Raw genomic sequence first — 23,600 nt, forward strand, 5'->3', positions numbered from 1 at the left:
AGGCAGCTTGCACGTCAGCTTCAGAAATTGAAGTCAAAATGAGCATAGAAGGCTTTGAGGTCATCTGGAAGAGAAGCCTGCAGTCTCCTATATTGCTTGATTTATCTTTATAAGAGGTGATCATATTCAAGTCCTGCCACAACTGTCGAGCATCCTTCATTGATTTAAATTTGGTTTGGAATTTCCTGAGAGGCAGCTTTCTGGAGATTGTACCTGGACCTCCTGTAACTTTCTTGGTCTCCAGAATTGAATGCCTCTGATCTGGTACCCCATCAGGGCTGGATACTTCTCATGGGTTCACCCTCCTGAAGGCAGATTTCTGATCTTTTGCTTTATCCAGGGCTTTTGATTGGGGAAGATTGAATGATTTAGTGGAGATATACTCATCTACAGTTGTTTTAATAAAGTCTGTACCATCACAACCATGGTGTTTTCATTCAGATCCCTCAATTTGATGAGTTCTTGAACACAGCCCAATCCACTGCCTCAGAGCAATCCCATACCCACTCCTCTGCCTCCCGCAACCTCTTTGTTGTCCTATTCTCTGGAGCTTTAGCCTCTGCCTATATGCAGGAAGGAAAGGACAGCGAAGTGATCTGATTTACCAAAACACTTTGTAAGCAAGGAACGGTAGGCATTCCTAATCTTAGTGTAACATTGGTCTAGTATGTTGGGACCTCTGGTGCTACTGGTTATATGCTGATAGTAATTGGACAGGGTTTTCTTCAAACAAGCCTGGCTGAAGTCTCCAACTATGATTTGAAATGTTTAAGTTCTTAGAAATTTTTATTTTTTCTAAAGTTATGCATTAACATTGATATCAGCCTTATTGACGTAGAAATTTGCCTTGTGCATACCATTAATATCTTTTTCCCTCAAACTTGCAGAACACGATGTCAATCTGCGTGAGAAATCTCAGCCTCCAGAATCATCCAATGTGAAGGTGTGAGCTTCAGAAAGCTTAGGGGCATCATTGTATTATAATTGTACAACATAGGAAAAATGTTTGCTTATATCCAGACCTTTTTGTACCATTGGAAAGATTTTTTTTCTTTTTTATCAGCGCAAGATAATTGCTTCTGTGAAATTCACTAAATCTTGTCTGCATTGATTGAGGGAGTGTTCTGTACATCTGACTTGTCAACCAGAATACTTTATTATTAAAGTGAAGAAAAAATACTTCTGTTTGTACTGGTGGCAGCATTTGTGTTGAATGTTTGTATTTGGCAATAATTGGTTTGTGAGCTGTCTCATGTTCGAGGCAGCACTTATGATTATTGTAACTAATGTTGTTGAAATTGTGCCTCCCACCAACCCCTTACCCAAAAGTCGTATATCATACCAACAAACAATGAAAACTTAAATCCAAATTATGGATAGTTTGAATATTTTTTTTTAATTTCCAGGATTCTGTGTCCCATGTAACCCTATGGTAGTAAGGAAGAGCCATTAAGATTTTACCGATGTCTAGAGTTTCTGTTATACTCAGTCAGGGAAAGGAAATAATTTTTCCAATTACTTAAATCAGTCGAGGAAAATTGAAGGGTTGTATGATTCAAAGACAATATTAGGTGTGAGAAAAGATGACTGGTGGAAAACAGGAGTCCATAAAATGCAAAAGAAAGGATGGATGGTTAAATATGAAGCCCCAAACAGTAGACTTACTAGTATCTCACTTGCGAAGCAGGAAGCAGCATGATCATAATAAAGTACCTTGTCAAAAGAATTACTCTTTTTCAAGCTTCCATTAGTTTTGCTTAGTCATAGGTAGGAAAAAGAACATTAAAATCATATTAGAATGGAACAAAAATGGGAGAAACTGAAAGGACATCTATTGTATCTATTTGCAGAGGAAAATGCACTATTTGGGGGAAGAAAATCAGTTTGTTTCATTACAACTTGAAGTGAGAAAAAATACACTTGTGCTAAAACCTACAATTTTGTAAAGTGTAAATTAGTACGGCAGCTGTATGACACATCCCTTTCTCAAGGTACAAAATACACATTAAACATTTGGATATGAGACCACAAGCTGGAATCAAGTAAAAATTGTGCCTCATCCTTCTCCAGTACCTCCTTATAGTGGATATTATCCCTTACACTCAGTTTTAATGCTGGGTTTCAACTCAAAGCATAATCCCTTTGGCTCCACTAATGCCAGCAGTTTGTAGTTTGCTATTGAATAATTTAGTATTTGCATTATCAGTTGCAAAAAGGAGCTGCTGTTAGTTTAGTTGCTAATTTGAAGAAGTTGTAATCCATCAGAGAATTTGCATTGTTAAACTACTATTCAGTATAAAATTTAATTTGGTTAAAAATATTTGACTAGTTTGAAATAATTTGGTTTTCTACTAATGTACAATACATCAAAGTATGCCCATGTGAGAGAACAATCCTTGATATTACATATTGCTTAGTTTTTAAAGTACATTAAATTTTTCCTATTGAGTCCATTCATGCCATAGAGCCTACGCCAGTTCTGTAAGGAATTCCCATCAGTTCTATTCCCCCTTCCTTTATTATCCATGTCCATAAATGCCCCATTGATTCTTTCTATTCAACTTGCTTTCTTAAAACAGAGACCACCTTGAGTTGGAATGGAATCCTTTTCCCTGGAGATAAAGCAGCCTGCCTTATTAGGATTTAAAATTCATTTTGCATGCCAATCCTAAAATTATTAGGACTAAATGCTTTCTTGCACAGTTGCTCCCGAGTTAAAGCATAGTATTTTCTTTAAATTGTTCTCTTCAAATCATTGAGAGCAGATACAGATATAACTAATCAATAGATACTGATATTACAGTTGACAAATTTAGTTAAATTCTCTTAGCTCAGGTATAAATGATTATCCCAATGAGCAAAACGATTGAGTGTTAAATTTACTGAAGTCTGCCCTTGGATGTAAATAAGCTAGTGCAGTTGAGTATAAGTACATTCTACATCAGCCAGGTTCTGCTATAAAATCTGAAAAATCCTATGGAGAAAGATGTCCAATACTGATTATACAAAGTATTTGATTATGGATAAAACGGACACTTTACAATTAAAACACCACACTCCTGGCGTACTCTGCATTGCATATATTTTGCAATACCCGAGTGAGTAAAAGACCCCAGTAATCACATTCAAAACAGCTTCCAGGTATTTTATAAAAAAAACTTTACATTTTATTTTGTCAAGTTGGTCACACAATATTATCTTAAAAAGTGAAATGCAGTTAGGTCACATTCTGACGTCAAAGTCTTACTCAATTCCTTCTTGTTTGTCTTTAATGGCAACCTGGAATAGAAGGAAGTTTATTTAAATAGCCATTTTGATCAACCAAAGGCAACAATTACAATGGAACATCTGAGGTGTATCCTGCAGGCAAGTGAGCTTGGAAGAAGGCAGGAGGAGAAACAAGCTAGAAACAAGAAAGCTTCTAAGGATATTTAGCTGAAAATGAAAGTCTTAATTGAGTGTATGAATATGGAACTACATTTAGAAAACAGTGAAATAAGTTTGAATAAATAATTGTAAAAGCTCTTAGACATGGGTTAATCTTTCTAGGGATTAACATTGAGGCCTTTAGCTTAAGATTTAATGACATTAAGCACAGCAAATTTATTTCAAAGAGGAACAAGAATACTCATGGAAAGGTGTATTGATTTGAGTAGGGATCATGTATTATGGAGGAGCTAAGAGTCTGAGTACATTTTAAAATTAACCTGCAACTACTTGGGCACCAGAAATATTCTTAGCGGCTTTCATTTCAAGAGGGTTGAAATAACACCACCACTATAAAAGCATGGTCAGGATCCAATGCTGTATTTGTTTTACATTTACGAGAATGCATAAGTAGGTCAAGGGATACAAGTAATTAGTGATCAAGACCATGGGGAATTATAAGGTTAAAGAACATACATGACATTCATAGTTCAGGTACTTGAACTTATGGGATACTGAGCACAATTGCCTTGAGAACCTTAAAACATTCTGCATTTCAATATCTTAGTGTTGCCGTCTGCTATCCCACATGAGACTGACTTGATCTAGTAATGCTAGACATATTTAATATCTAAATATTAAATCTTAATATAGGTTTTATAATTTACTGAAACATATCTGAAGCCTCTTATTTTAATGCCCATTGTAATCAATAGGTTATTTCAGCAATGTCTCAACAGCCAGATTGAAACTTACCCGGAACCGCTCCTCCAGGAGGGATAACTCACTGATCAGATCAGTGATGGCATTTGTAAATGCCTCTTGTGGACTGTAGTCTGGAGTAGTTTGCACACGGATAACAATTTTATGTTCTAAAGGATGTGGTACTTTGTAACCCGCAAATAACACCTGAGGATCTTTCAATAACTGTCTGCAAAGCAAAAACAAAACATACTATAATCAAAGGTAATTTTAACCCAAACTGGAAGAGCTCATCTTTCATATTGTTCATGGAAATCAATTCATTACACAGTGCGTTGAGACAGTACTTGGGAAAACAGTATCAATGCAAAATAAAGTGTGTCTGCTACAGAGGAAGTGCAAAGCAGATAGACAATAAGGTGCAAGATCATAGCAAGGTAGCTATGGTGGTCACCAGTACCCACCTGCACTAATTCCATTTACCATCAATGGTACATACGTAAGGTTGCAAATAACTTCTCAAATTCGAGACCTGCCTACTAATGTTCAGCTCAGAAGGGAGGCCCTCCTGTTCCCACAAGAGGTTTTGTGTGTGAGGGGTCAGGGATGCAGGTCAAGAAACAACAATCTTTAAAACGTCACAGGTGAGTGTCAGCTATTACAACCATAATTAATTTGTGCATTGTAAGAAAACAAATCCTTGATTATCAGAGTATAATCTTTGTTTTGGTATAATAGATCTACAAGTGAATATAAACTCTGTAAGTACATTCATTAGCTATTACCAGTGAACCAATTACTGGTGAATAAACTGTTCAAATCACAGACTTATTCGCTATTAATTTAGAACCATCTTGCAATAGTGCATTCAGTTGCCTTCTACAGTTTCTTAGGCTATAGCCTCTTACAGTACAAAATAGATTGTGTGATCTGAGTAGATAGAAACAGCTGACCAAGGCAGCCCAGCAACTGGGAGCTGGTGGATCAGGCAGCTCTTTATTGAAGTGGGATTCAATGAAACATCAAGGTATCTTTCTGGATGTTGTGACGATGGAGGAAAATATACTGAGCCCAAATCCCTGGCATGCTTCAATCTACCTTCAGCCATCAATACCATAATAGCCATAAATCAGCAGGTGCATAATTACTTGTTTGAGTTTAATAAGGGCTACTTGAAGTTCTCACAAGACAATATACAGAAACCCCAGCCCTGACAAAAGTTGACTATGATTTCTAAGTAATGTAGTCAAGATGTAACAATAAATGTATAATATTTGGAAAATCACCCTGTGGAACCATGGGCATTAATCACTCCCCTTGTTGGATGAGGTGGCTGGAAAATTCTGAAAGATTACCTTCAGAACTTTAACATTACATATTAAAAATAGATTTACTGACTTAGTTGTATACTTACGATCGGATGGTATTACCCAGGGTATGGTCCTCCTTGTTAATGGTGAATAGGCATGCATTTGGTACTTTCGTGTCTTTTGTTATTGTTATTCTAAAGAAAATAGTAATAATACAAAATACTTTAATTATTCAGTCAGGAAGTACCTGCACAGAAAACATAGTATTGATTTGATCAACAGCAACTTGGCAATAAGGATGCAGCAGTGAGAGGACTGCAATTACCCAGGTGGTAAATTACCTGCAAAGTGTGCAAACATACTTTTTGGGTATCAGCAATTCAACCAATATTGCTGCAGTGTGCAAATTTGTGGCCATTTTCCATGAAAATGACTTGGACAGGATTGTGACATGTTGCATTCTAAATTTCCCGGAAAGTAGCACTTTCCCTAATTAGCCTCCTACTGGATTGGCCATCCATAGGCAGGCAAGGTGTGATTTAAGTGAAGTTGCCTTTGCATAGATCTCAATGGCCTATTCATTAGCAATATATGGACTGGTCATTCACAAGACATCCAACATTAGTGTGTTGACAAATTTGATCAGTACAAAGACACCAAAGAATCAGTCAGGCACTAGGACAGCCTCTGCCTTGGTCAGAGAGAGCACATATATTGTGAAGCCCAACTGAAATGGTCTTGAATGCTCCTGTTCTTTTATTTTTGTTATAGTATGCAAACAGAAGTGTTACTGACTGTACAGAGTGTGTTTCACACTCAATGTTCTGTATGTTTTGCCTACTGTGGAATAAAGCAATTTATAAATCAAACCAAGCCTTGTCTACTACCAACTTGCTCTGTCTTATAAGAGATGAGGAACTTTCACGCTTGTACTCTTGGGTACACTATAATGTGCACTAATTAACACCAAGACCAAGCTGAATGCTCGTAGGAGACCAGAATTCTTTACAATTAAGTAGTGCACATATGTAATTGGTGTGAGGAGTGTATACACCTCTCATCAGAGCAACATGCAACTTACTTTAACCAACATATTCATTAATAAACCCCCAAAAGGGCATTTATTCTCTTTGACTATGTTAAAAAAATTACTTAAAATTATTAATTTCTAGGTCCAATTTTGGGATATTTGGGTTTTCTCACATGCATGGGAAGGTGGCTGCGCCTTTGCTGGTGTTGTTTCCATCCTCACTGGCCTAGGGAGTAATACCAGATGAATGGAGGGTGGCAAATGTTATTCCTTTGTTCAAGAAAGGCTATAAGGATAATACTGGGAATTATGACCCTTCAGGATGTTGATGGTGGATGACTTCGAATATAGAAACATAGAACATAGAAAACCTACAGCAGAATACAGGCTCTTCGGCCCACAATGCTGTGCCGAACACGTACTTATTTTAGAAATTACCCAGGGTTACCCATAGCCCTCTATTTTTCTAAGCTCCATGTACCTATTCATGAGTCTCTTAAAAGACCCTATTGTATCCGCCTCCATCACCATCACTGGCAGCCCACTGCATGCACTCACCACTCTGTGTAAAAAACATACCCATGTCCTCTCTGTGCCTACTGCCAAGCACCTTAAAACTCTGCCCTCTCATGTTAGCTATTTCAGCCCTGGGAAAAAGCCTCTCATCATCTTATCCACCTCTATCAGGTCACCTCTCATCTGCCGTCACTCCAAGGAGAAAAGGCTGAGTTCACTCGCTATTCTCATAAGGCATGCTTCCCAATCCAGGCAACATCTTTGTAAATCTCCTCCGCACCCTTTCTATGGTTTCCACATCTTTCCTGTAGTGAGGTGACCAGAACTGAGCACGGTACTTCAAGTGGGGTCTGACCAGGGTCCTATATAGCTGTAACATTACCTCGCGGCTCCTAAACTCAATCCCATGGTTGACGAAGGCCAATACATCTTATGCCTTTTTAAAAAAAATAAACATCTCTTTATTGCTTTTACAGAATGAACAGAAAACACATTAGATCATCCATAGGTTTCAAAGTACAACTAAGTTAAAGAAAAGAAAAAAAATACATAAGAAATCAAAAGAAAAAAAAAACGCACTAAAAAAAGCAATCACCCCGCCATTAAAAAAACAGTTAATTCAGTTTGTTACTTTCATCATCCTGAATATTGTTCTCCAGAAACTTGTAGAAAAAGTCCCAAATTTCCCGAAATTTGCCAATTTTGTTTTTTGTGATGTAGCTTATCTTTTCTAGAGCAAGAAGTCATTCCTTTCAGCCATTGTGAGAGTCCACTGGTTGTTAGTTTCTTATGCAGCGTTTGACTTCCAAAAAACAAATATTAAGCAGAGACCTTACATTTTTGGAGGTTACAAAGTCCTTTGGATAAATATTCAGAATACGTAATTTAGGATCAAGGAGCACCTTTTTTCCAACAATCTGACTAATCAAATGCAGCACCTTCTTCCAGAAGCAGAGTATCTGGGGGCACTCCCACATACAATGGAACAGAGACCCCTTTTGGTGATTACATTTAATGCATGTGTCTGGAACATTGGGGTTAAAGTGATGCAACCTAACTGGAGTAATATACTGTCTGGTTATCCATTTGTATTGTAGTAATTTAGAATGAGTGTTCACTGATTGGGTTTGAACTAAGGATCAAGCTTCTGACCACTCTTTTTCTGACAGATTCTCATGCAAGTCAGTTCTCCATGCTTGTAGTTTGTTGTTTGATTACTCTTTGCAAACAAATTGAATAATACAGACACATGTCCCTTAGCTTCAGATAATTTCAGAGTGATGTCTTCTAGGGTAGATAAAGGAGGGAGCTTCAAACTGTAACCTTGCCTGGACATAATAAAACTTTGGAACTGAAGGTATTTAAAGAAGTGTTTTGTTGGAATTCCATATGTGGCCTTGAGTTCTTCAAATGACAATAATGTATTGCCATTATAAAGATCAGACACCTTAGCTATGCCTCGGGTCGACCAAGTTTTAAAACCAGGGTCTGCTCTGCCGGGCAGGAAGATATCATTACCAAAGATAGGAGTAAACTGGGATAACTGTGATATCTCTCCCAAATAAGCAAGAGCATCATGCCAAACCATTATTGTATTTTTTAAGAAAGGGTTTTTAGTTTGTTTGACCAGTTTTTTTCTTATCTGCTGAATACGTATATAGTTCTAGAGGGATATTGATCAACTGGCATTCCATTGAGACCCAAGTAGGAGAGTAATCCTTAACAAAGTAAAACATTCCTGCTCTAATTTGGGCTGCCCAAAAACTTGATAAGATATTTTATTACGCCCTCTCAGAAATCCCATTATGATAGTATCTCCCCTGTTTGCTGGAAAAATTGTGGAAATCAAAATGCAAACCATTATCATATTTTCTGGGAATGCCCCATTATCAAAGACTTCTGGAGTGGGATACATAATGCCCTACAAGACATCTTTAAATGTGAAATACCCTTACAGAGTAAGACCATATATTTTGGGATTATACCTCAAGAATGGTTGAAAAGAGATAAATATTTAATGAATGTACTGCTGGTGGCTGGTTAAAAAGATCCTTACCAGGAAATGGTTATCACAGAAGAGCCCAACTTTCAATGTATGGATGGAAATTACAATAGACATTTACAAAATGGAGAAGATAACAGCATCTGTTTATCATAAGTTGGAACAATTTTATTCGTACTGGAAAAAATGGTTTAACTACATAACACCTCATAGGCCTGATTTTATTCTCACAATTCAATGAATATGTTGTAAAAAAAACACTTCCTACTCTGTACATAGCTTTCTTCTTTCGATTGTCCTTTCTTTCCTCTCCTTTCTATAAGTGTGTACTGCAGATAAATATTATGCGGAGATTTGTGACATGATTATGTGATATATATGTAGAGTATCTGAAATACATCTTATGGAAATGTTTGTTTGATGATGAAATTCAATAAAAAATAAATTACAAAATAAATAATAATTTGGGCTGCCCAGAAATACCATATAAGATTTGGTAGCTGTCAGCCACCTCTCTCATACGGCAGATATAACAGAGAAAGCCTGAGTCTTGGACGTCTATTATTCCAGATACAATTAGAAAAAATTTTCTTTCATAAATACGTAAAAGAAAGATGATGGAGGAGAAAGTGGAATAGACTGGAAAAGGTACAGGAACTTCGGTAAAATTGACATTTTTAGAATGTTTATGCATCCAATCAAAGATATGGGCAATTTCATCCATCTGCTTATAAGCTGAATAACTGAGACTGTGAGAAGGTTACAATTAGTTGCGATAATTTTATCAATAGTAGGAGTAATTTTAACACCCAAATAAGGAAAACCCTGTTCTGACACCATAAACAAGAGTTTGAAGTGGGGGATTGAGTCTCTCATCTTTATCCATGAATAATATTGCAGATTTGTTGTTGTTTATTTTATAGCCTGCAAAAGTACCAAAAGTACTTATCAGGTCAATTAAGGCAGGTAATGTTTGTTTCAAGTTGGGGCAAAACAGAATTACATCATCCGTGTACAGGGCAATGCGATGTTCTATATCTCCTATAGTTATTCCTGCTATGTTAGCCTGTTTTCAAATTGCCATAGCAAATGGCTCAATGGCCAGGATAAACAGGAGGGGAGATAGGGGACAGCCTTGTCCTGTTCCCCGTTGAAGTTTAAAAGGTACCGAAAAAAGCCCATTAGTTAAACTTTCAGTCTGTGGGTTAGAATAAAGAAGCTGTATCCACCTTAGAAATTTTCCCCCAATACGAAATCTTTCTAAAACTTTAAATAGATTTTGCTATTCCACTCTGTCAAAGGCTTTCTCGGCATCCAATGACAGAATAGCACTATCAGAGCTTCCAGATTTTTCATAAAGTATATTAAGCACTCTTCGAATGTTGTGGAAGCCCTGCCTTCCCTTAACAAATCCATTCTGGTCAGGGTGGACCATTTTTGGCAAGAGTGGCTCCAGCATCCTAGCTAATACCTTACAAAGAATTTTGAGATCATTGTTTAGAAGTGAGATTGGCATATAAGATCCACATAGGGACGGTGGTTTTCCAGGTTTTAACAGTAGTGTAATTATCGCCATATTAAGAGAGGGAGGAAGGGATCCAGTGTCAAATGACTCCTGATACGTACATATCAAGCAGAGGTGGTACTAATTTAGTCTTAAAGGTTTTATATATTTCAATTGGAATTCCATCGGGCCCAGTTTTCCCTCCCTTCATGTTAGTTATAGCTTCAGACAATTCTTTAGCCTCTAAGTTAGACTCCAGCGAAGTCAAGGACGTTTCATCCAGGGCTGTAAATTCTAACAAGTCAAGAAATTCCTTTTGTATTTGTGGAGCTGAATCTGAATATTTTGAGTTATACAGATTTTGGTAAAATCTCAAAAAGATACTGTTTGGGTCAGCAGTTTTCACCCCCCTCATCTGATTGTATGGAGTTTATTACCTTTTCTGTTTGTATCTATTTGATGCGCCAGGCCAAGAGTTTACTGGCCTTTTCACCCTGCTCAAAATAGGATTGCTTCAGTCTCATCAAACTTTTTGTTGCCTTATTAATGGACAATACATTATACTTAGCCCTCAGTTTGTTAAGTTCTGCAAGTAGCTGTTGAGGGGGATTTTGAAATATTTCAGATTCAGTCTCTTTTATTCTTTTTTCAAGCTGTTCTATTTCCAATCTAAAAGATTTATGTTTAAAGCTGCTAAAGCTAATCATCTGACCTCTTAGAAAGGCTTTAAAGGCTTCCCACCTTATAGCAGCAGATGTCTGGTCGGTATTATTTCCAAAATAGTAGTTTATCTGTTCTCCAATAAACTTCATAAATTCTGGATCCCTAAGCCAAATCGTTTGAAGCTGCCATCTTGGGGAGTAATATAAAGCATTAGGCAGGTTCAAAATAAATAAAACTGGGGCGTGATTTGAAATTATTATATCATACCAGCAGCTTATAATTGTGGATATTAAAGCAGCTAAGTAATAACCAATTCTGGAAGAGGTCTGGCAAGTGCTAGAATAGCAGGAAAACGTTAGTTTATCCGGGTACTTCCTTCTCCACACATCAACTAAACTAAAGTCTTTAGCGCATTGCAATAACTCTTTTCTTGTCTGGTGGTGAGAGGTATCTCCCCCATTAGATCTGTCCAGCTCAGGTTGAAGTGCACAATTAAAATCAGCACCTACAATACGATGGCCCGGCAGAACAGCTAATGATATAAAAAGATGTCTGAAAAAAGCTGGATTGTCATCATTTGTCTCATACACATTGACCAAATTAAACCTGATTGAGAAAATTTCGCATTGAATAATAAGGTATCTGCCAGATTGGTCTTTAGTAACATTAACAAGGTGGAAGGGCACTGACTCATGAATAAGGGTAATTACTTCCCCCCCACCCCGAGTGTGAGCTGAAGGAGGCTGAAAAAAACCTGTCCCGGCCATCTCCTCCTTACTCCAACTATATCCTCAGGGGTTAAATGGGTCTCCTGCAGAAAAACTATTTTGGCTTTTAACCGTCTTATCCTACTCATGACTTGCTTTAACTTGACAAGTTTATTTAATCCTCTTACATTCCAAGAGGTAAACTGAAGTTCGCAGGGCATAGGCTGTTAGTTATAATTTCAATCATGTTGAGCTGAATTAATTTAGAATGACTGCTGAGATTACAACCTGAAATACACCCACCCACCCCACGATGAACACCTCCTGACGGCCCTGGAAGAGGGCCTAATTATGGAGCTTAACTAGTCCTCCCGCGCCATCGTCATGGTGACGAACAGCATGGCCAACAGCCAGAACAGAGCCCCAACGTTGTCAGTAGTAGAGAATATTACAACCAAATTATACCAAGAGTCTTTATCAAACTTAACCTGGTCGTAGTTATAGTGCCACTGAAGATAATGAGAACCGATACAAATTCGTTAGCATAAACAATGTAGTGGATAACGTTCGTTAGCGTTCATTTATGTCCCTAAGGCACTATGAAAGTACCTATTCAAGCACTGTACTGTCTCACTTGCCCGCAGCCTCCAAGTTGTAGTCTTCCGCTCCTGCACAAATTTCTCCGCTGCCGGTGCACTGTCAAAGGTGTGGCGTTTTCTTTTGTAGGTCAGCAGCAGTTTAGCAGGGTGAATTATCCCATACTGTAGATCCGGGATGGAGAGAGAGGTTAACTCTTTCTTCACTGAATCAAAAATTTTCCTTCGCCTGAGGAGTTGGGCAGAGACATCAGGGAAAAACATGATTCTCTGATTGTCGAAAAGTACAGGTTCTTTCAGCCTGGCAGCCTTCATAACCCGGGTCTTGTCTGCATAGTTTTAAGAACTTCATTATCACTACCCTGGGTCGCTTAGCCGACTGTGCTTCAACTTCGTTAGCCCTGCTAATTCTGTGCGCTCTCTCAGTCAGCAGGGCCCAGGGAAGTTTTCAGCACTAAGCACCTCAGGGATCCATTTTTCCAAAAAATAGACCAGATCAGCCCCTTCCGCCCTCTCCGGAAGTCCCACCAGGCGAAGGTCAGAACGGCGGCTACGGTTTTCCAAGTTGTCCACTTTAAACACTAACACCTCCATTGCTGCTTTCATTGTTGTATTCTGATTATGCAGAGAGGCAATATCATCTTGATTAGTGCTAATTCTATCTTCGGCTTCTGTAATGCGCACTGTGACACCTTTCAGATCAGCTTGTACTCCTTGTATTGCGTTTAGTAGCCCGTCAAATCTCCACACAAAGTCATCTTTCATTGTCTGAATAGCGTTTAGGATTTGGTTTGGGCCTGCTGCCGTGCTAGCATCTGTTGCCTCTTCTTCACCAGCATTGTCGTTAGCTTGCACCGCATGGTTACACGTGGGGTCTAATTTTGAAGACTTTTGCGTCTGCTTTGTTGGTTTCAGTGGCATTCAGGCTATCACTCAGTTTCCAGTCAGACAAACTGGAGCTGTTCAGGTAATTCAAGGTTGTTTGGTTGCATAATTTCAAAACTTTTAGGAGGAGCTCTGACACATGTCTGCTCAGCACCGCACCATAACCAGAAGTTCCCCACCGTATTCCTTCTTAAGCACACAGTCAACCTGTGCAGCAACTTTGAGGGTCCTATGGACTCAGGCTCCAAGATCCCTCTGATCCTCCACACTGCCACTGCCAAGAGGCTTAACATTAATACTATATTCTGCCATCATACTTGACCTGCCAAAATGAACCAGCTCACACTTATCTGGGCTGAACTCCATCTGCCACTTCTCAGCCCAGTTTTGCATCCTATCGATGTCCTGCTGTAACCTCTGATAGCCCTCCATACTATCCACAACACCCCCAACCTTTGTGTCATCAGCAAATTTACTAACCCATCCCTTCACTTCCTCATCCAGGTTACTTATAAAAATCACAAAGAGAAGGGGTCCCAGAACAGATCCCTGTGGCACACCACTGGTCACCGACCTCCATGCATAATATGACCCATCTATAACCATTTGTTGCCTTCTGTGGGCAAGACTTGGCTATGACCATATCATTCAAGGTATTTCAAGGGCAGGTAGATGCTTTTGTAGAAGAGGGTCATTGGCAAAATTATTTAACCACTTAGCAGCTCATCAGAACATTTTCCAGGTCTTGCAAAGAGCAGGCATGGACTACTCATAGGAATGGACTATTGGTGCTGGGGTAACTAACTTCCAACAACTACCACCATCTTTATCTCAAACTATTGGTGCATGTTCCTCTGATAAGACCACAGACATAGGGGCAAAATTAGGTTATTCCGCCCTTCGAGTCTGCTCCCCATTCAATTGTGGTTTGGTTTATTTCCCCTCAGTTCCAGAACTGTCAGACAATATTTCCCTTTAAGGAAACTATGCTGACTTGGGATATTTTATTGTATGCCCCCCAAGTACACAAAACCTCATCCTTAATAATGGATTCTAACTTTTACCAGTCACTGAAGCCAGGCTAAATGGCCTATCATTTCCTGTCTTTTGCCTCGCTGCCTTCTTAAAGAATGGAGTGACTTTTGCTATTTTTCAGTCCTCAGGAACCATTCCAGAATCTACTGGTCCTTGAAAGATCATTACTAATGCCCCCACAATCTCTTCAGCGCTCATTTCTGCCTCCTAACATTCAAATTTCTGGCATACTGCTGGTGTCTTCCACAGTGAAAACCGATACATAGTACTTCTGAAGTTCATCCATCATTTCCTTATACCCCATTAGTATATCTAGAAAAAAAACTTTGGTATCCTCGTTGAGATAGTGATATTTTAAACATCATAAAATTATGTGTTTCGTTGCTCCATTTTACTAGGACTCTTTGAAACTCATTCAAGTGTTATCTACGTGTAAATGGCAGTCACTCTCACCTCATCCTTTGTCTGTCCATGTTTGGAACAAGGATGTAATGAGGTCTTATCCAATGCTCACACTGGGTATTATTAACTAGATTATTGGGGAATACGCTACTTATTAAATCCATCATTTGATAGAACTGGATTTGTCCTGCTTTCTCCTGATTTGCCACATGGTTAAAATAGCATTGTTGTAACTCTAATTGAGGAGTTTAGTTAAAGACATGGTTAGTTCTGGATCTTATCTCTCTTATCCAGAGCCTTTGTTATCTCTAGTCCTGCTTCAAAAGGCTTTTGACAAGGTCCCACAAAGGAGATTAGTGTGCAAACTTAAAGCACACGGTATTGGGGGTAAGGTATTGGTGTGGGTGGAGAATTGGTTAGCAGACAGGAAGCAAAGAGTGGGAATAAACGGGACCTTTTCAGAATGGCAGGCGGTGACTAGTGGGGTACCGCAAGGCTCAGTGCTGGGACCCCAGTTGTTTACAATATATATTAATGACTTGGATGAGGGAATTAAATGCAGCATCTCCAAGTTTGCGGATGACACGAAGCTGGGTGGCAGTGTTAGGAGTGAGGAGGATGCTAAGAGGATGCAGGGTGACTTGGATAGGTTGGGTGAGTGGGCAAATTCATGGCAGATGCAATTTAATGTGGATAAATGTGAAGTTATCCACTTTGGTGGCAAAAATAGGAAAACAGATTATTATCTGAATGGTGGCCGATTAGGAAAAGGGGAGGTGCAACGAGACCTGGGTGTCATTATACACCAGTCATTGAAAGTGGGCATGCAGGTACAGCAGGCGGTGAAAAAGGCGAATGGTATGCTGGCATTTATAGCGAGAGGATTCGAGTACAGGAGCAGGGACGTACTACTGCAGTTGTACAAGGCCTTGGTGAGACCACACCTGGAGTATTGTGTGCAGTTTTGGTCCCCTAATCTGAGGAAAGACATCTTTGCCATAGAGGGAGTACAAAGAAGGTTCACCAGATTGATTCCTGGGATGGCGGGACTTTCATATGAAGAAAGACTGGATGAATTGGGCTTGTACTCGTTGGAATTTAGAAGATTGAGGGGGGATCTGATTGAAACGTATAAGATCCTAAAGAGATTGGACAGGCTAGATGCAGGAAGATTGTTCCCGATGTTGGGGAAGTCCAGAACGAGGGGTCACAGTTTGAGGATAGAGGGGAAGCCTTTTAGGACCGAGATTAGGAAAAACTTCTTCACACAGAGAGTGGTGAATCTGTGGAATTCTCTGCCACAGGAAACTGTTGAGGCCAGTTCATTGGCTATATTTAAGAGGGAGTTAGATATGGCCCTTGTGGCTACGGGGGTCAGGGGGTATGGAGGGAAGGCTGGGGCGGGGTTCTGAGTTGGATGATCAGCCATGATCATAATAAATGGCGGGGCAGGCTCGAAGGGCCGAATGGCCTACTCCTGCACCTATTTTCTATGTTTCTATGTTTCTTCATATCACATGGAGTGCATTGAATTGGCTGAAGATTAGTTTCTAAGATGGTGGGGATCTCAAGAGGAAGCTGAATGAACAATGTTTGGGAATGTTCCCGTCTTTATCATTCAGATATTGGGCGTGGATGTTCCTCCAATACATGATAGTTGTCCACAATCAATCACAGCTAGGTGTAGTAAGACTGCCAGCAATGATCTGGTCAGTTGGATGTCGAATCACTTAGCCCTGTACAACCAACCAGTGTTACAGCATCGTTAGATTACCACTTGATTTAATGGAATACCAGGTGCTATTCACTGTATAAACACCAGAGCTTCAGCACATATTGGAAATCCATCTACTCTCTGTATGCCCTCACTGAACACATTAACACTACTTTCCTGTAATGGTGGGGTGAGGGATATGCTGAGCCAAAAGGTTACGGATTATGGGATTATGGTGGTGTACAGTTCTGTCATTGGTGATCCACAGCTCCTTACGAATGCCTGTTTTGAGTTGTCAGATCTCATCGAAATCTATCTCACTGTACACAAAGGTACATCCATCCCACACAACGAGAAGATAAGAGCTTGCTTCATCCCAACACTGAGGTGGACAGACACATCAGCAACAGGTAGATTGGCGAAGATAAAGCAACTGCCTGGGGTCAGTCATTTACGAAGCTACTCAAAGTGATAAACCTTCTAAATTATCTACTTTAGAGAGCTGATGGATCTTCACCTTGAATAATCTTAAGCATTTGAACATTAACTAATCAGGGGATATGAATTTTGGGATGCAAAGTGAATAAGTCACCCTACTAGCCTCCATATCCAGCACATTATTCTCCGCAACCTCCCCCACCTCTAATGGGATCCTGCCAATAGGCATATCATTCCTTAACCCGCTTCCTCCACTTTCCCCAGGGGTCACTCTCTATGAGACACCTTTGTTCACTCGTCCCTGCCGACCGAGCTCCCTCCTGGCACCATATCCCTATAGATGCTACACCTGTCCCTACCTCTCCACCTTTCAGAGCGCCAAACAGTCATTCCAGATGAGGCAACACTTGACCTGCAAGTTTGTTTGGAGTTGTCTACTGTATCCAGTCCACATCGGCGAGATCCAACATTTCTTGAGCACCTTTGCTCTGTCTGCCGCAAGAGACAGCATCTCCTGGCGGTTATCCACTTCATGACTTCTTATTCCCATTCTGACATCTCTGTCCTCGGCCTCCTTTACTGCCACGATGACGCCAAACCACGATGGAGAAGCAACATGCCATATTTTGTCAGGGTGGCCTCCAACCTAATGGCATGAACATCAATTTCTCTAACTTCTGCTAAGTCCCCCCCTCCCTCATTCTCTCTTTTCCATTCTTCATTCTGTTATCCTTCACTTCTTCTGCTCACCTGCCTGTCATCTGCCTCTGGTTTCCCTCTTCCTTCCCTTTATTCCTTGGTCTATTGTTCTCTCCTATTAATTCTTCCTTCTTCAGTTATTTAGCTCTTCCACCTTTCCCCTCCCAGCTTCTTACGTCATTCCCCCTACCCTCTCACCTGGTTCAACCCATCACCTTTCAGACTGTACTCCTCCCCAAAAGCCACTTTCTTACTCTGGCTTCTGCCCCTGTCCTTTTCAGAGCTGATGAAGGGTTCCTGCCTGAAATGTGTGTGAGTGTGTGTGTGTGTGTGTGTGTGTGTGTGTGTGTGTGTGTGTGAATGTGTGTGAGTGAGCGTGAATGTGTGTGTGAGTGAGTGTGAATATGTGGATGTGGGGATGTGGGGTAGTGGGTGTGCAGAACCCACCAGGATCTAATGCCAGAACTCTCCCTATTTCGACATCAGAATCACAATCAGGTTTAATAACACAGGCAAATGTTGTGACATTTTTCTTTGCGGCACCAGTACGATGCAACACAAAACAGAGAAAAAAACACTATATACACACACACACATACTCAATAAGCAGTGCAAAAACAGAAGTACTTCATTGAGAAATAACGCTTACAAATTAATTAAATAAACTTTAGGCTGACACCCCAGTACAAGGATGACATAAAGCACCTCCTGTCTGTCCATTGCCACCAACCTCCCATTGACCCACAGGGCCCCTGGTCTGGAGTGGAGTGGGGGGGAAGGAGGATTGGGGGGGGTGTCTGGTGAAAGGTGTGGGGGGGGGAAAAGGAGGATTGGGGGGGGTGTCCGGCGAAGAGTGTGAGAGGGGAGAAGGAGGATCAGGTGGGGGGGGGGTTGGAGGATAGTGGGTGTCCGGCGAAGGGTGTGAGGGGGGGAAGGAGGATCGGGTGGGTGTCTGGCAAAGGGTGTGAGGGGGGGAAGGAGGAGGATTGGGGGGGTGTCCGGCGAAGGGTGTGGGGGGGGGAGGAGGATGGGGGGGAAGGAGGATCAGGTGGGGGGGAGTTGGAGGATGGTGGGTGTCCGGTGAAGGGTGTGAGGGGGGAAAGGAGGATCGGGGGGGGGAAGGAGGATCAGGTGGGGGGGGGTTGGAGGATGGTGGATGTCCGGCGAAGGGTGTGAGGGGCGAAGGAGGATCGGGGGGGGGGCGGTGTCTGGCGAAGGGTGTAAGGTGGGGAAGTAGGATCAGCTGGGGTGGGAAAGGAGGATCGGGGGGGGGTGTCCGGCGAAGGGTGTGAGGGGGGGAAGGAGGATCAGGTGGGGGGGGCGGTTGCAGGATGGTGGGTGTCCTGGCGAAGGATGTGGGGGGGGGGAAGGAGGATCAGGTGGGGGGGGTTGGGGGATGGTGGGTGTCCTGGCGAAGGGTGTTGGGGGGGGAAGGAGGATCAGGTGGGGGGGGTTGGGGGATGGTGGGTGTCCTGGCGAAGGGTGTTGGGGGGGGAAGGAGGATCAGGTGGGGTGGGGTTTGGAGGATGGTGGGTGTCCTGGCGAAGGGTGTGGGGGAGGGGAAGGAGGATCAGGTGGGGGGGGGTTTGGAGGATGGTGGGTGTCCTGGCGAAGGGTGTGGGGGGGGGAAGGAGGATCAGGTGGGGGGGGTTGGGGGATGGTGGGTGTCCTGGCGAAGGGTGTGAGGGGGAAAGGAGGATCGGGTACCGGCGAAGGGTGTGAGGGGCGAAGGAGGATCAGGGGGGTGTCCGGCGAAGGGTGTGAGGGGGGGAAGGAGGATCGGGTCCCGGCGAAGGGTGTGAGGGGCGAAGGAGGATCAGGGGGGTGTCCGGCGAAGGGTGAGGGGGGGAAGGAGGATCGGGTCCCGGCGAAGGGTGTGAGGGGCGAAGGAGGATCAGGGGGGTGTCCGACGAAGGGTGAGGGGGGGGAAGGCGGATCGGGGGGGTGTCCGGCGAACGGTGAGAGATCAGACTCTCCCCCCTCCTCCCGGCGTTCACTCACTTTTTTTCTCCCTCAAACAGCAGAAAACTCTCGAACGCCGGCGGCGCGTTCATGGCTCCGAGTAGTTGAAGATGCGGCGGCGGAGACAAGAGGCACCGCCGGTCGGGGAAATGCCCCGCGAGTGAGCCACGGCGCCGCCGCCTGATCACTCCGAGAACCACAACAGCTCGGGGAGCGCGCCGCCGTGCGGGGAGTACGGGGAACGCGCCGCCGTGCCGGGAGTACGGGGAGCGCGCCGCCGTGCCGGGAGTATGGGGAGCGCGCCGCCGTGCCGGGAGTATGGGGAGCGTGCTTCCATGTGGACAGTGCGGGGAGTGCGCCGCCACGTGGTGAGTACAGGGAGCGCACCACTTGCCTGGTCACCGCTGACAACAAGCGCCACCTCCAGGAAGAGGAAAACCTCCAAATGCTGGAAATCTGGAATGAAAACGCGGGCAATGTTCTGCAAGACAGGCAGCCCTTGTGCAAGGAGAAAGAGTTAACCTTTCAGGTTCATGACCCTTCACTAGCTCTGTTTATTTCTTCCATAGCTGTGCTGTGACTATCATTCCAGTGTCAAAGAAGGCAACGGTAACCTGCCTAAATGACTATAATTTGGTGGCATTAACATCAACCATTATGGAATACTTTGAACAGCTGGTCATGGAGCACGTTAACGCCTTTCTCCCGGCTACATTGGACCTTTTCCAGTACACTTATGGCTCAAATTGATCCACTGATGATGCAACAGCCTCTGCCCTCCACTCTGTCCTGTCCCACCTGGAAGAAAAGGTCTTATATGCCAGACTGCTGTTTATAGACTTCAGTTCAGTGTTTAACACCATCATACCCCAGAAACTGGTGGGAAACTGTTCTCACTGGGTCTCAATTCCGCCCTCTGAAAATGGATCCTGGACTTCTTAACAGAAAGGTCCCAGTCAGTCCGTGTGGCCGCAAGGTCTCTAGTCCCATTCTGCTGAGCATTGGCGCTCTCCAGGGCTGATGACTTAGCCCGCTGCTGTTCACACTCTTGAGACATGCCCGTGTCGCAGGATTCAGCTCAAACGTATCGTCAAGTTTGCAGATGACACAGCAGTGGTTGGCCTCATCAATGACGGTGATGAGCTGGAGTGCATAGAGGAAGTGGAGTGGCCGGTGGACTAGTGTGAGAACAATAACTTAGACATGAATGTGGAGAAGACCAAGGGGATTATTGTGGGCTTCAGGAAAGTGCAGATGAACCATCCCCCTCTGCACCTACATTGAGAAAGTTAAGTGCACCAAGTTCCTGGGAGTTCACATCATGGGTGACCTTGATGACCTCACCTGGTCCCTTCATATCACCTCCCTGGACAAGAAAGTACAGCAGCACTTCCTAAGGAGACTGAAGTCTCCCCCCCACAATCCACAAGGTTACCCCCCCCACCCTACCTTAACTGAATTTTGCAGGAGCACCATTCAGAGCGTCCTGACAGGTTGCATCTTCATCTGGAATGGGAGCAGTAGAGTGTCAGCCCAGAGGTCCCTACAAAGGACCGTGAGAACAGCCGAGAGGATCACAGGGGCCTCCTAACCATCCATCGGGGACATTCATCAGGAGCGCTGCATACGCAGGGCCCTTAGTACTATCAAGGATCCCACCCAACCATCCAGCATCCTTTTTGAATTTCTACCATCAGGCAGGAGACTCCAATGCACAAGGACAAGAACGGTCAGGATGGGAAGCAGCTTCTTCCCTCAGGCCATTAGGCTTCTGAACTCCCGACTGCATCGCATTTGAAGTGTCACTTAATAATTTGTATTGTACCCAACAATATTTAATTTATGCTCTTTACTTTGTTTATCTATGCGTAATTGATTTGTAGATTTAATTCTTACTCTCCGCCGTTATTGTGTGTTACGTGTACCACTGTGCTTTACAACCTGGTCCAGAGAAATGTTGTCTCCTTTGGCGGTGTACATGTAAATAGTTAAACAACAATAAATGACTTGAAAATGAAATATTAATACGTTCTCCTGTCAGTTTCCATCATCTTCAGCCCTTTGTCGTGTCTGCCTTTCACATTCAAGCTTCTGGCACAGCTCCCGCCCTTCCCTCCCCCATCTGCCTATCACCCTCATCTCCCCTGGATCCACCCATCACTCACAGCTCCTGCTCCTCCCCCTATTTATACCAGGCAACTCACCTCTATCTTTCAGTCCAGATGAGGGTCCCTGACCAGAAATGCCCATTTCCCTCCACAGGTGATGCCTGACCCCTTGAGTTCCTTCTCCCATTTGCTGCACCTGCACATTGGCTCTCATGGCAAAACGTTGTTGTCCAATTGTTGCAATTTAGATGGAGACATAACATAAAGATTTTTACTCCTCATGTATATGAAGGATGTAAGTAATGAAGTCAATTCAATTCAATTTGAAAAGTGCACGGCTTTCCTGTTCTGTTTACTAAAATTGACTACCTCACTCCTTCAACACTTACCCTGGCTTATTCACATCCGGGGTTTCTACATGAAATGACAGCTATCTACCTCCCTCTACAGATGCTGCCTGACCTGCTAAGTATCTCCAGCAGTTTATTGAAGCCTCCCTTGATTCCTCTTTACCATCCCCTACCCTATTCATGACACGGCTTCCTTCCATGTCCCCAAACTATGCAGACTAGTAAGTCCAGTTGTCCAATGTGAGTTGCCCCTAGTGTGAAGATAGAGGTAGAATCTCGGGGAAGTTGAAGAGAGTGTGGGGAGAATAAAAACTAGGATCAGTGTAAATGGGATCTTGGCAGTCAGAATCGGCCTCATGGTCAAAAAGGCTTCTACGTAAGATGGAAACTGGAAGCCTACCAGCACCTTAGAGATGGTCTTCAAAATTGTTGCCCAATTTGCTTTGGGAAAGGGTGGACACAGAAGAGTGAAATGGCTCTATGGAACTCTGAAAGGGGAAGGGAGGAGACGGCAGTGGCATCCAGTTCCAGAACCATGTCTCCTTCCTCCTGCTCTCAAGTTTCACGCATTGTTGGAGGCGGTCAGGTGGAATGAGTCTGATTCAGAGGAAGTAACTTATAGTTGTGGGAATAGACATAAGGGATTAGTGCTATAGCCAAAGGTTAGCTATTTATACTTGTACACAACCAAGGAGATGCCTTGCATGTGTACATGTTCCAATGGAGAATGATTGTGGCGAGAGGAATATCTGGTGAGGAGGTGGTTGCAAGGGTAGGATGGGAGGGGGCAGAGAAGGTACAACTGGCAGGGAAGAGGTGGTGAAAGGTTGAACTGAGTGACTCCATGTGGGGCTGTGATGTGGTGAAGAACTAGTGACGTGGGAGAGGACAGAAAAGAAGACAGAGATCCTCTTTCTCATCACCGTTCACTGTATCCCACCCTGGAAAAGGGCTGGAGGATGACTACAGCCAGCACCGGAAGTAGCAGACAGAATCATTGCAAACAACAACAAAAAAAAAACGGTCAATATACATGACTGGAGTCCTTTTTAGTTTTAAATTTTAATACATGGGTTTCTTCTACGGATAAAGTCCATGCCCCAGCAGTAGGCTCACAGCCAGAACGGGGGGAGGGGACAAAGTAAATTAAAACTCAGACCAAATAATACAATCAACAAGTTACTTTTTATTGTCTTAAACAGATTATAAAAAGATAAATTTACATGCATCTAGAACAATATCTCACAAATGTTCACAGAAAGTGAATCATTCATTACACCATGGTCAGCAAGTCAGGTAAGCAGGTATGGCATTTGATTAAAGTGCCAGTGAGAACCAAGAGACCTTGTAGGAGTACAGACACAATTAAATAAAACAGACTCCTGGTACATCTCTAGGTCTGGAAGAATCCCAGGACTTATTTCAAATCCACTTAAAGTGGATCATCTCACTGGAATACTTTTCTTCTTCAACATTCCAGCCTCTATCAACCTCCACATTCAAAACACACCTTGGGGAATTTGTACACATTATGAGCTGGTTTTAAATGTC

General features: G+C 42.7%; 2 protein-coding genes across 13 annotated transcripts in view; one reads left to right on the forward strand and one right to left on the reverse strand.

Annotated features, from left to right (window-relative positions):
• Nucleotides 1-1,179, forward strand: part of LOC134336825 (general transcription factor II-I-like) — a 145,797-nt gene extending 144,618 nt beyond the window's left edge. For all 12 annotated transcript variants that reach the window (XM_063031361.1, XM_063031363.1, XM_063031357.1 and 9 more), the window contains one exon: nt 888-1,179. In XM_063031361.1, the coding sequence (XP_062887431.1) occupies nt 888-949 (62 nt within the window). In that variant the 3' untranslated portion in view covers nt 950-1,179. The remainder of the gene's footprint in view (nt 1-887) is intronic.
• Nucleotides 1,180-1,315: 136 nt separating this feature from the next.
• On the reverse strand, nt 1,316-19,790 carry polr2j (RNA polymerase II subunit J). The gene is made up of 4 exons (XM_063031369.1): nt 19,631-19,790; nt 5,543-5,632; nt 4,183-4,357; nt 1,316-3,279 (listed from the first exon to the last, which is right to left on the reverse strand). The coding sequence occupies exons 1-4, from the start codon at nt 19,681-19,683 to the stop codon at nt 3,244-3,246; spliced, it is 354 nt and encodes a 117-aa protein (XP_062887439.1). The 5' UTR covers nt 19,684-19,790; the 3' UTR covers nt 1,316-3,243.
• Between the last annotated feature and the right edge of the window lie 3,810 nt (nt 19,791-23,600).

The sequence above is a fragment of the Mobula hypostoma genome, chromosome 23 (assembly GCF_963921235.1).
Source record: "Mobula hypostoma chromosome 23, sMobHyp1.1, whole genome shotgun sequence".
NCBI lineage: Eukaryota > Metazoa > Chordata > Chondrichthyes > Myliobatiformes > Myliobatidae > Mobula > Mobula hypostoma.